The sequence below is a fragment of the Apis laboriosa genome, unplaced genomic scaffold (genome assembly GCF_014066325.1).
Source record: "Apis laboriosa isolate Shangri-la unplaced genomic scaffold, ASM1406632v1 scaffold45_cov149, whole genome shotgun sequence".
Taxonomy (NCBI): Eukaryota; Metazoa; Arthropoda; class Insecta; order Hymenoptera; family Apidae; genus Apis; species Apis laboriosa.
The window spans coordinates 1,787,829-1,802,162 of NW_025223361.1; the positions used below are offsets into that span (position 1 = coordinate 1,787,829).

Genomic DNA, 14,334 nt, shown 5'->3' on the forward strand with positions numbered 1-14,334 from the left:
GTTTTGACATGTGAACAAGCTAATCTTTCTACATCTGGTGCAAGATTTATGTCACAGTTTAAGCAGTTATATCAAGCCCATTAAAGAAGGATTTGCATACAATTCATAATATAGCAACTATACTGCATTATGCATAAAAAGGATTCTCTGATCAAATTTATTGTTGAATCTATATTTATTATTGAATATATTTTAATTAATATATTTTATATTCGAAATTAATCATTATAGTAAAATAATAAGATCATTATCATTATGTCATGTACAGAAAAAATAATGCAAAAATAAAATTAAGATTAATGTTTTAAATTTATTTTAAACATTTCTTAACACCAAAATTTATTGAATATTGCTCATATAGAACTTATTTTTATTTAAACTCCTCATATTAAATTTTTATTAAAGCTACATACATGAAATCATAATTTCATGTTAATTTTTTATTACATTATATTTATTTAATTTGATATCTACTTTATCTTATTAAACTAAATTACATTATCGTTTTATGTACAGGTGGTTAATATATTCAAGGAACACTTTTGGTGCTCGATTTCAGACCAAAATAAACGTAAAAATTGGTATACAAAAATATCATTTAAGATTCATTATTAAGTTATTAAAATTTGCGTTAAAAGAAGCGAGACAAAAAGAAAGTGAAATCGCTCTATTCCCGTCTTCATTTAACGCGAATTTAAATTACTTCTAATTTAATAAGTTTCGACCGACATTTTTATATATTATATATATTTTTATATTTATTTTAGCTTCTAGAATCAATATCTTGTAAATACAAAGATAGCATAAGGAAAAATTATTATAATATGTGTTAACAATGAGAAAAAAAGATGACATTCGCCATTTTAATCCGATCTTTACTAATCCATAATGTAAGGGAAAAAAATAATAATAATAATATCATTATTATTTATTTGAAAATTAAGCAATGAGGAGGTAATAAGTCGATGGTTATGAGTCAACGACACTTCCGTTGTCTGATAAGTTTTCGGTAAGTACCGGAAGCTTCGGGTTGAAACTACGACGGTGATGTATTCGAGTTCGGTTACGCCGAGACAGTTGTTCGGTGTAGTTTCCCGACGATGTTGCAACTAGAGAGAACCTCTCTGATAGTTCCTACCGCCTTAATGCAGTTCTCTGTACAGTAGCGATGCAGTCGCACAACAATAAATCTTCTACCTTCGACCATTTTGCATTTATATATTTATCTTTATTAGCCTTATTAAATTTGTTTCCTATCATCCTGATTATGTTACGATGTTCCAACATTTATTCTTCATCTATAAATCAGTATTATTTAATATAAATTGTGTAGAACAATTGAATAAATAAATTTCCCTGCTTGAATTTATTAGAGCTTCTTATGAAATATTAATTGTTAATGTAAAGCAGAATCAAATTGAAAACTTCTATATAATTTTTATTGCACAGTTATAAAACGCATATTTATTATAATATTATAATGGATACAATAAAGAACAAATTAAGAAAAATAACTTCCAATTAATGAAATCTACTTTTTATATTTCGAAAATATACTAAGACATTGACAAATTATAACAGTCAATCTAATATAATAAAAAAAATATATATTTAAAATAAATTTCAATAAAATTTCAATATTTATCAAATACACGTAATAATATTATATTTTACTATTATATATATTATAATTTTATTTCTAATCAAGGCAATTATTTTATTAGACTTTTATTTAAATAATCAAAAAAAATCTATTTATTAAATATTTGAGATGTCTTAAGGATGATCATTTAAGAATATTTTACATCATTATCTTAAGATAAAATTTAAAAGATGTCATGAATTTGAATTTAAAAATTTCTCATATACAAATAATTATTACTTGACATTGCTAATGACATATAATATTTTAAAAATTTCAATTCAGAAGGTTAATTTGGAATGTTTTATATGCTTCTAATTACATTTTAAAAATATTCGATACGTTTGTATTTTATCCACATTGAAGATTTGAAGTTGATGTCCTTGTTTAAAATATGTATTATAAGAAACTAGAATAACTTCCAGCTCACCAAATAAAGTGGATGAATAAGAGAACAATGACTCAGAATATAACGAACATAAGCAAATAAATACCGTCATAAACTTTGTAATGCTGACGTATATTGATAATATAAAGCATTTAAAAAGGAAGAACTATTATTATATTGTTGTATAATGATATCATAAATTTGAATTATCTTTTTTGTACAATGGAGGAAACTATTTTAAAGTCTGCAATATGAATATTAAACTTTGTCTACAAATCTCTGTTACATATGCATAACCTTTAGAAATATGCATCGATTATGGCCTTAACCTAAATTCCATATCATTTTTAATTGTTTGTTTTCGATATTTTGTTTACCGTGAAATTTCAAATTTTTTAAATATAATTGAAATTATATTTTCCGAATTATACTAGTTAACAAAATAATTATTACATTGTTTATCAATTCATTCTAATTATATAAAATTTAAAAAATTGATATCTCGCTTTTATAAATTTTAACAGAATCTTATTTTCAATTCTACTATGATTTTCTTTTTTCTCGTATCCAATATGAAAATAGGTATAAGGCAATATTAAAGTTCACATAAGACTATCTAGCACGACACATACCTGTACATAAACTATAAATACGAAGCTAGGTGGTAAAGACCGTAGGATGTTGGTAACCGGTGGAAAAAGGATGATAGAAGCTTGCGCATGTGCTCTAGTAGTGTGCTTAAATACACACGCGAAACACGACACACGATGGTTTCATGCATATAACGTTGCGCGTATATTTGGATGGTGCACAGGATTTTAGTATGCAGAACAGGGTGCCTTTAATGCTAAAATATCGCTGCGAACACCGCAACGTCGTCTTCTCATCTTTCCAGCCGCCAAAATTTCATAGCCTTTTATGACGACACTACTATGTGCTTCAAAATCTGCGCTCCATCAAGCACACCAAAACGGTACGTGACATGAAATATATCAATAATATTTCACTAATTTGTTATAAGATCTTCTCTTTTTCAAGATTATCATCTATATAAATAATATAATCTCAATAAAATTCAGAATCTCTTTTGTATATGCATATGTAGTATTATATACATATATACATATATATTGTATATATAATACAAACATATATATATATTAATTTCTTTTTATATTGGATTATAGATGAATATCTCAATATCGAAAATAAAAAGATATTAAAATTTTAATTTTCCTAAATTATAAATATTATATAATGTAAACTTCAAGAAATTGACTGAATGATACCAGCCAGCTGCCAGCTCTGTATTAAAGGAATCCTTGCATTCCTGCTTTTAATCCCCTTTCAACGGCAGTCAGCTTGTTTTTCCAAGCATCCGCTTCCAGATGCTTTACCGAACTCCCTCGCTTCTCGTTTTCGTCGTTGTTTTGTCTCCTAGCAGCATGCACCGTTTGTCGGTTGATTCACGCCTGGATGAACACCCACGAATTTTAACCCTCTTTTCCACCTTTCTATCGTTCAATCTTTTCATCTAAATCAGTTTATCCCTCTTTTCTTTTCTTTTCTTTTTCGCTATCCCTTTCGTTTCTCAAGTGATTGACGAAACAGTATCAATTGTGTTTGTATTGTTTGTTTCTGGAATATATTCAACAAATATAAATACAAAATAAATTCAAATAATTTAAATAAATATAAATAATTTAAATATTTATATTTAATAAACATATTTTTATATTTTATAAGAAAATAAGAACATATTAGGATTAGAAAATAAATGATTTCATTTTATTCAAAAATTTTTTTATGTATTATACATAACTTTATTATACTATACATACATATATATGTATATATATATATATCTTTCTATCTTTATTGATTATTATTACATTATAATAAATGTATATAATTACAAATAAACAAATAAACATTATCTAAGTATAAATTTTAATATTAAAGAATTTAATATTATATTAGAAAATTACGACTAAATAAATTAAAGATTCATGATTATGATCAAAAAAAATTTAATGCAATGAATAATCGAAACAGTTTTTATCGATACAATATTTAGAAATTTTTTTTTTCTTCACTAAAAAAGAAATCTTTGAAACAAAGTCTATCAAAGAAATGGAGAAACTTGAAGCGGCCGATAAAGAATAGACCGAAGTTCAGTCGATTTCTTGGAATTTTCATTAAAGAGCAAATCATTTCTCTCTCTTTCCGCTTACTAAACCTCGGCTACCTTTTTTTTTCTTTCATTAACGGCACGAGCTACTCTGCAATTTCCTTAGATAGACAATAAGCACGGCTGAGAAAAAGAAAGACGAAACGAGAGTTGGTGCAGAAAGAGTCACTGCCGCCTTTCATAAAATCCAATTTAAGAACTGCTTCTGATCTCCGTCGTTCGTCCTTATTCTACAGATAGTAATAAAGAGCCACTGAGATCTCTTCTTTATATACTTGCAAGTAAACTGCAGTTAATATGACGATTATTACTTCATGTCCTCATATTGTTATAAAAATTCACAATACATATTGAAAAACATCATTTATATAGATAAATCGATTGAAATATTATTAAATCAATATATCTCTTACTTATCTATACTTGCACTTCATATTAAAATAATACTTTTTCATATTTCTTTTCTTTCATTTATACTATTATAATGTAAATTTATATTATTAAAACATACAATATTGTTTAACTTTAATATCTTTTTTAGTATGTTAATTTTTCATCAAGTAATTATTATTTTAAAAAATCACGAATATTTATATTGTGTCATGTTGAAGTATTATGACAAGGCTCTATATCATTTATAATATTACGATAATCATTCCATAATTTTTTGAAACACACAGTTCCACCGCCTCGTGAATATTGTGTATCCTAAACAGGAAAACATTTTTAATATTTATAATTTGTATATTTATATTTTATTTATTTTTAGATAAAAAAAATCTTTTTTAATTATAAAACTTACAGCTCTATTAATATCACCAATGCAAACCCAATGATTGTTAGATTTTTTAGTGGCTGTTATTGCCCATTTTGAATGATCGTGACTACTATTATAATCTATATTCACTGTCTCGAATTTAAGACTTTTAACATTGTAAATTCTGAAAGATTAATGAATTTATGAAATGGAAAATAATTTAAAATGAAGGAACAAAGATTAAAATATGATATAACCTACTTTCTACGAGTACAAACTGTAGGTAACTTTCCTTGACTATTCAACCATGACTGGACATATAAATCTGCTTGTAATTGTGGTGCTACAAAATCGCCATACAAATCTGAAATTTAATTAAATTTATTTACATTAAATAATGTAAATATAATATTATATAAAAAAACAATATGTACGTATAATATAATTTTATATATAATATAAATAATTATTATCTACAATTACTTACCTTTTCCCCATTTACCACTCTTAGCAAACGAAGTGAATTCAAGATCTCCTAAAGATTTTATAATGGCTTTATGAGTATATGGAGGATTTTTAAAATGTTTTTGATTGGTTGCATTCTTCAATACTGGATATTTTTTACCAAGAGTTTTGGGAATATTTTTTGCATATACTGCTATTTCATTGTATATTAATTGTTCTCCAACAACATCGAACTGATCATTCCCAAGAGAAATACATAAAAAGCTCTGTCCGTATAAAGTTCCACTTTCTGGATAACTATATTTGCCATCGATAGTTATATTTTCTCTTCTTAATGGTCGAGTTTGCATACCTTCTATAGGAACTGGAGGAAAATTTGGAACACTGTGAATTAACCAAAATCCTTGATCACTGTTTATCATCACTACACCTTTAGTATGACCATAATTCCATGCATAAGATGCATTTGGCGGACTATCGTTATATAAATTCCATAAATTATCCTTTTCGTTTTCCTATATAATTATTATATAGGATTATATTATTATATCCATTAAATTACTTATAAACATACTTATAAATTACTTATACACATACTTTTTACTATATATATAACATTAATTTATTCTTAAATTATTTTATTTATTCTTAAAATTTTTTTCTTATTTTTTTTTAATGATATATTATAAATATTAAATCAATGATTTCCTTGTTTCTTATACATTTACTTTATATTTTTAGTAAAATAAATATATTTTATTTTTAAAAATTATATATAATTTAGCGAAAATTTAAAAATCTATCACATTAGATCATCACTAAATCATTAATATGTATTATATTCCCACGTAGTTATAAAATAAAAAAATAATGAAATTTTCATTAAAAAATTTGTATATAAATAATTGCAAATAAAACTCTTAAAAATCTTTTATCTCTTTAAAAATTATTTTTCGATCTCTTTAAGACTTCGCAATTCATAAATTGAAAATTGAAATTAGAACATATTATAAATTATAATAAAATGAAATTTTATTTTTCGCCATCTTTAAATTATAATATAATAATTGAATTTTAATTAAATAATTCTATTCTGTAGTATTAGATTTCTAATAAATCTAATCAATAATTAGTATTTGCTAAATGCTTACATGACTGTAAAGAGGCGCTAATGTAATTCCAGGCATAGAATTACTCGAACCGATAGGCCTAGTGGACAATTGCCAGCCTAATCTAATGGTTACATTTGTTATGTACAAATAAGCAAGACCTTTTCTAATTAAAGGATTGCTACTTGTTTGAATTTTTGGCAACTTATAAAGCACATACCTAAAATAATAAGTATTATTTTAAATTTATAATTAAATTATATTTTGTATGATTTATTAATTAATTAAGAGATATATATTATGATATTATCTCTTATTATAATATTATAAATCTTATACAAAATTAATTTTAATTTTATTTTAATTTAATTTTAATTAAGATAAATTAGTAATTTAAAAAATACTTACCAATCTACAGATAAATTATTTTCATCTTTACATTGTAATTTATTATAAAGGTTTCCATGTATGACATTACATATAATTAATAATGCAATTACATAAAATAAAACCTGCATCTTTTCAGTATTCTAAAAATTTAAAATAGAAAAAAAAAAGAAATAAAATGAAAGGGAAGAATATTAAAAAATTATGTTTAAAATTCTATTCAAAAATAATTATTGTTTCATAAATTTTTCATTCAGATCATTTAATGTTTTTAAATCATTACGTTATATAGAAAATTTTATATTATATTTATATTATATACGAATCATAATATCATTATTAATCTTAATTAATCAAATACTATATTTTTATATTTAGATTTAGATTTATTTATATAAAAATATAAACAAATTATTCACTTTAATATTTTGTATATTTATATTATATAATATACAAAATAATTTATTTAATATTGACTAACAATTAAATTGGCTGTTCATTCGTGTTCATTATAATTTATCTTATATTTGAAAAAGTGTTCTATCTATTATTTCATAAGTTTTTCTATAATATATACAAAAAAAGATTAAGAAGGTGCATATGATAATACATAAGTATTAAGAAATTGAAGTTAAAATTTTTATTTCAAATTTAATTGAAAATTTTAGAATTGAACAAAGAATTGAAAAATTTATTATGTATTTTTAATACACAAATAAAAAATATAGATAGAAAATTAATCGAAGAAAAAACAAAAGTCAAGTGTCAAAACCTACAAAATATTGAATATTGTTTAAAATATATAAAATAAAATAATTTATCATTTTTGGTCAGATTTATTAAATTTCAATGACAGTCATACATTAATTTACAATATATTTTGTTTCTTTTTAACATAATAATAACATAATAAATTGTTGCATTAAACTTACTTATTTAATTTAATTTATTAATTACACATAAATACAGTCCGAATGAAAAATTGTATAAAGACAAACAATAGGAAAGATATGTTAAAAATATTATTCACGAAATGAAATCATCGTATTTTTTCAATCAATCTGAGTCAAGTTTTCAAACAAGATTAGTTTAAGATTACAATATAAATCGATAAATTTGTTTTAAAATGAAATGTAACATAAAAATTCCATAAAGAATGATCTTGAAAATTTTTGTTTTTATTATTAATAATATCAATATTGCAACTTTATCTTGAAAACTTTTTGATACAATGATGACAAATAATGAAAATATTTAAATATCCTATTTTTCGTGATTCATTTTGTATACTATAATTATAAGAAAAAAATATGAACATAAATTATTTTTACATATATTGAAATATTTTATATTTGAATATTATCTAAATAATTATTATACATTGTTCTAAACAACCATACAAATTTATTTTCTATCCATAAAAAGATATAATTTATATAAAATGTCAGAAATCCGCAATTCGAAACAATAAACACGATATATTCGCGTAAATAATATTTTATTTATTATGTAAATACTTTATTTGTATACAAATTTTTGGATATAGATTTTGAAAATTGGTGGAGAGAATCATGAACATTTTATATTATATTATATTGATAAAATTAATTAAATATTCAAATATATTATATTAATAAAATTAATTAATTATTTAAATATATTATATTGATAAAATTAAAATATTTTCAAAATATCTTTTTTATTCATATAATATCTTTTTATCATATATATCTTTTTATATAATATTTATCATATAAATAATTTGTATATGTATAAATAAACACAATATTCTTAAATATAAAATTTACCGTAACAAATTTACCATAATTTATTGTATTATTAATTAATATAAAATACAATACCACTCAATAGCTCTTAAATAGTAACACTACTGTCATTATGATCGACACACTGCATTAAAGTAACTATAAGAATGTGCTACGAACGGTAAATATATGAATGTGTATGTTTATATATATGAAACTTCACTTTACGTCATCGAGGTTTATTTATCCTATTGGCTGAGAGACCAGTACGTTTTAAATAGTATACTAATTTATATATTAACGTATAGTATAAATAAAATTAGTAATTTTTATTTTTATTCATACAAAATATTAATACTTAATAAAATTAAAACCTAATACATATAATTTATAAAATTTTTGAAATAACAACTAAATATTTATATATCGCTGTTTCAATAACAATATTATTCTTTAAATAAATTATTATAAGTTTTATATTCTTTTAAAAAATATATTTATGAATTTCTTATTTTAAATAATTTAAAATGTGTTTTTATTTAATTTTTCTTCTATTTAAATTCTTATAATATACTTATAATAAAATATAAATGAATACTACATTTTGGTAAAAAAATAAAAAGGCAAAAATCCTGTTGCTAAAATCAATTTGTTTCAATTTTCAAACTTTTGAATATAATATTAATTTATCTAAACATATAGCTCCATCTATGATTGAATACATGAAGCAAATATTATATTGAGATTTATAATATGATCGACTGCAGTGAAGTAGCAATATGGCGATCATAAGTTGCAGCGGGCTGAACGTCATAATATTACAATGAGAAAACAAGGCATATCGTGTAAAGTAATAACCACGTACTAAAGTTATAATTTGGCCAAATGCTTTCTTAGCAATGACACTGCCAATAAACCATTTTAAACGGCACTATAGATTCCGTTGAGATATCTTTAAGAACCGACACGGAACAATAATGAATTCCTTTATAGAACTGGTTACAGAATATTCTTAACATTGACAGAAGAACGAAGAAACAATTTATAAATTCTTCGTTGAATGGAGGTATATTTTTAAAAATATTATTTATTTTAATGTTATATTTTATTATGTTTTTTCATTCTAATGCATTTATACACATTCAATTCTGATAGTTTTATCTATTAATTATACTTTTAGATATGATTTCAATTTATTTTTTTTATTATTTGTTAAAGTATATCTTTGTATATTAAAGTGTATCTTTGTATATTATCTTTCGTAATATTTTTTATAATTATTATTTTTACAGTTTCATAATATAAGAAAATACATCTATAAAATCTTTATGGCCTAATGTATTATAGATTGAAAGAGTTCTTATTATAAACTTTTAATATTTTGTATTAAACCAAACATATAAAAATGAACAGAATAGAAAGCAGTTCAGATAATGGAAGTGGTTGGCATGAATGTGTTAAATGGTTAACAAGATGTGGAGCTTTAAGAGCAGATCATAAAGCAAATTGGCCAGAGGCTACTGCAGTGGATTTAGCATATACATTAAGAGATGGTGTGCTGCTATGTAATCTTTTAAATACAGTGGATCCCGGTTGTATAGATATGAAAGATGTAAACCAAAAACCACAGATGGCACAATTTTTATGTCTAAGAAATATAAAAGTATTTTTATCAGCATGTTCAACTATATTTGGATTAACTGATTCTGAACTTTTTGAACCTTCTATGTTATTTGATCTGTCAGATTTTCTTCGTGTATTACGTACTTTATCAGCTTTATCAAATTGTTCTCGTTTAAGACGCAAGGGTATACTGTAAGTAATTTGTTACCATACAATTTTTTATTCATAAATTATATTATGTTAGCAATAAGCAAGTTTTAAAAAAATATATTTATTACAGTGGATTTTCTATAAGTCATGGTAGATCACAAGAAGATATTTATAAAGATTTACAAAGTGCTGGTGCAGGGTAAGCATTTAAACTTCTAAATTTTGTAAATTCTAAATTATATTTTGTTCCTGAAGTACAAACAAAATATTTTCTTAAACACGATAGTTTTATAAAGCTATGATAAAAATTGATATGAAAAAATTATTTATGATATTTATAATAACTGTATCAATGGGTTTAGTCCCACAACAGGAGTGGGGACATTTACCATGAAACCTAAGGTTATGGATGTAGATGAATCTCAAGTATATCAGGAATTACTTTGTTTCTCGAGTAATTCTCAACACGACTGGCCTTCCACAGAGAAGGTATCTGTCGTTTGCAACTTAAATGTTTAAAGATTTGCAGTTAAAGTACCAACCATCACTGTATTCAATTAAAAGACAATTTTTACATATATTTATTTAATAAATTATTTATAAATTTTTATTCAAAGATTAACTCAGTACAGTGATACTGGCACTAATTTAATTCTACATAATTTTATTCTACATTTGTTCTAAAATTCTATGTGCTAAATTATATTTATTGTTTGTAATGAAATCTATAGTTGCTGCAAATAGTTTAAGTTTGCAAGAAATTTTATTTTTTTCATGCATGAATAGTGCATGGCTGTTCATATTTTTATGCTAAAGCCGTGAAGATGAAGATCGTCGTAGGAGATTTAGAAGGCGAGAGGGAAATGAAGCAGGTGGAGGAGGCGACAATGAAGATCCCGTTGAAGAAGAAGATGGATATGGAGCATACTGCAGCCATGCTCAAAGTGAAGAAATCTACCAGGACCTTTGTAGTCTACATTTGCCACCTCCTCCATCTGTTGCACAGGTCGTTAAATATTTATATTTTTTATATACAGGCAATCATCAAAAATTCATTTTAATATTATAAATTATAGCTAATAATTAATTTTGTTATGCTTCATGGTATTTCATATTTCACATTATTGTATTTGTTACAAAAAAAAATTTTTAATCAATTTTTATAAACAGGATGGAGCAATTTCTGGAGGTGAAAAAAGGGATTATGTAATTCAAGAACTTGTTGAGACAGAACGCAATTATTCGGATGTTCTTAATAGTTTACTTAAACATTTTGCTAGACCTCTTTCTTCATTACTGCGACCTGAAGATTCTACACGTATTTTTTTTGGCATAAAAGAACTCGCAGAAATTCATGCCGGTTTTCATAGTCAACTTCGAAAAGCAAGGACCGGTGCTGCTTTAGCGCAAGTTTTTCTCGATTGGCGAGAAAAATTTCTTATTTATGGCGATTATTGTGCAAATCTTACTCTTGCTCAAAACACATTGCAAGAAGCATGTGCGCGTAATGAATTAGTTAACCAAGAAGTTATTGTATGTTTTAAAATATTTATTCTTAATATACAATATTCTAATAAACTTAATGAAAGTGATAATTGCAGAGATGTCAACAAGAAGCAAATAATGGGAAATTCAAATTGCGGGATATTTTATCTGTTCCAATGCAAAGAGTATTAAAATATCACTTATTGCTTGATAAATTAGTAGAAGAAACTCCTTGTGATTGGTTGGAAGATAGACGTCAACTTGCAAAAGCTAGAGAAGTAATGGTTGACATAGCACAATATATCAATGAGGTAAAACGTGATTCAGACACGTTGGACATTATAAGAGATATTCAAGCATCGATAATTGATTGGGATGTACCAGAAGATACGCAATTAAAAGACTTTGGACGATTACTTAGGGATGGAGAACTCAAGGTAGTAAATTTGTTTGATAATTTAAATAATTTAAATATTATTTATAAAAATTAACGAAATATTACTATCACATTTCAGGTAAAAGCTCATGGTGATCAACGATTAAAAGCGCGTTATGTATTTGTTTTCGAACAAGTAGTATTAATTTGTAAAGCAGGCAGAGGAGAACAATATTGTTATCGTGAAACCTTACGTCTTGATGATTATCGATTAGAAGATCACACAGGAAGGCGAACTCTTGGCAGAGATTCTCGATGGTCCTATCAATGGCTGCTGGTCCATAAACAAGAATATACTGCATATACTTTGCATGCAAGAACCGAAGAACAAAAACAAATGTGGATGAAAGCATTACAAGATGCAATGGATAATGTTAATCCTGCCGCGTGTCGCAATACAAATCATAAGTTTAAGCTTACAACATTTAACACTCCACGTAGTTGTCAAAGATGTGGCAAATTTTTAAAGGGCCGAATTTTTCAGGTATAATATTATAAAATTATTAAATATTGTAACATAAATTTATTATTAAATTATTTATTTAAATAGGGATATCGATGTGAAGCCTGTTGTTATGCTGTACACAAACAATGCATTGCACATTCAGGTCGGTGTATGCCAATACCGCCTCCGCCTCCACCTCCACCATCCTTATCATGTGAACGTGCTCTTTCTGTGAAATTATGGTTTGTAGGAGAAATGGGACGTGATACAGCATCAAATAAATTAGAACCTCGTGAAGATGGTACCTATATGTTGCGAGTACGGCCTGCAGGACAACCTCGTTTGAAGCATGAAACTAATTACGCTCTAAGTATCAAGTAAGAGTTTTATATAAATAATATCTTTTTCTGAAATATTTTTTTTATCTCTCGATTTTTTTTTTTTTTTTTTTTTTAATAATCAACCAATATTATAGGGCAGATGGAGCGGTAAAACACATAAGAGTATTTAAACGCGATGTCGATGGTGCTGATGTTTATTATCTCAGTGAATCTCGTTTCTTCAAAAGTGTAGTTGAACTTGTTGAATATTACGAACGGGCATCGTTATCAGAAAATTTTGAAAAATTAGATCAACGTTTATTATGGCCATATAGACGTGTCTTGGCTAAAGCATTATTTGATTTTCGAGGAGGCGAACGCAATCAATTAAGTCTACGACGAGGTTGCAGAGTTGTGGTATTGAGTAAAGAAGGTGATGCCAAAGGTTGGTGGAAAGGAAAAATTGGAGATCAAGTAGGATTCTTCCCAAAAGAATATGTTGAAGAAGAATAACCATATATTATTTAGATATTTCTTTCATGTGATAGCACAGTGATCAAGAATATTTTATATTATTTGCATCATTATGCAATCATAATATGTTATTAAAACAATTCTTAATGAAAAAAAAAGAGAAAAAAATTATAATATAATGCATTTTTATATTATAAAACAAAGATATATCTTCACACATTGGTATAAAAATACAATTTATTTTGTTGTTCTCTTTATTTGAGATTGTATCACAAATATATAAATAGAAAATTTATATTCATATACGGGAACTGAACGCATAAAAGCAAATATATATTCAGCTATTTGTATAGACAAAAAAAATTATAACTATTTTCGATATAATATAACAGTACGAATAAAAATATAAAAAATCATAAAGATTAAAGTTGTCTATTGTATATTAGAATCATACAAAAAAATATCGCTAAATATTCATATTTCTAGACAACTTTCTTCTTTATGACTATATTTTAAAGTCAATTGCCAAGACTCAATTGTATATACCATAATTCTGTACTGTTGATGATACAAATTTTAGCTATTTCTTAAATAACATATACATACATAATTATAAATAATCAAACGCTACATGTATTATTGTAAGAAATTAATTGTACTATTTTTTTAATTGTTACACATCTTCTAATTGTGCCA

General features: G+C 24.9%; 2 protein-coding genes across 3 annotated transcripts; one reads left to right on the forward strand and one right to left on the reverse strand.

Moving 5' to 3' along the window:
• Window positions 1-4,058: 4,058 nt before the first annotated feature.
• On the reverse strand, window positions 4,059-7,070 carry LOC122716380 (deoxyribonuclease-2-alpha). The gene is made up of 6 exons (XM_043939397.1): window positions 6,961-7,070; window positions 6,595-6,772; window positions 5,466-5,958; window positions 5,240-5,342; window positions 5,024-5,162; window positions 4,059-4,929 (listed from the first exon to the last, which is right to left on the reverse strand). Exons 1-6 carry the CDS (start codon window positions 7,068-7,070, stop codon window positions 4,822-4,824), a joined length of 1,131 nt encoding a protein of 376 aa, XP_043795332.1. The 3' UTR covers window positions 4,059-4,821.
• Window positions 7,071-9,489: 2,419 nt separating this feature from the next.
• On the forward strand, window positions 9,490-13,762 carry LOC122716369 (protein vav). 2 transcript variants are annotated; one of them, XM_043939379.1, is made up of 9 exons: window positions 9,490-9,771; window positions 9,998-10,520; window positions 10,609-10,677; window positions 11,295-11,484; window positions 11,649-12,011; window positions 12,080-12,400; window positions 12,479-12,883; window positions 12,950-13,221; window positions 13,320-13,762. In XM_043939379.1, exons 2-9 carry the CDS (start codon window positions 10,111-10,113, stop codon window positions 13,675-13,677), a joined length of 2,388 nt encoding a protein of 795 aa, XP_043795314.1. In that variant the 5' UTR covers window positions 9,490-9,771; window positions 9,998-10,110; the 3' UTR covers window positions 13,678-13,762. The 2 variants fall into 2 exon arrangements, with proteins under 2 accessions (XP_043795314.1, XP_043795315.1); XM_043939380.1 differs by lacking the exons at window positions 9,490-9,771; window positions 9,998-10,520 and adding an exon at window positions 10,841-10,967.
• The last annotated feature ends 572 nt before the right edge of the window (window positions 13,763-14,334 follow it).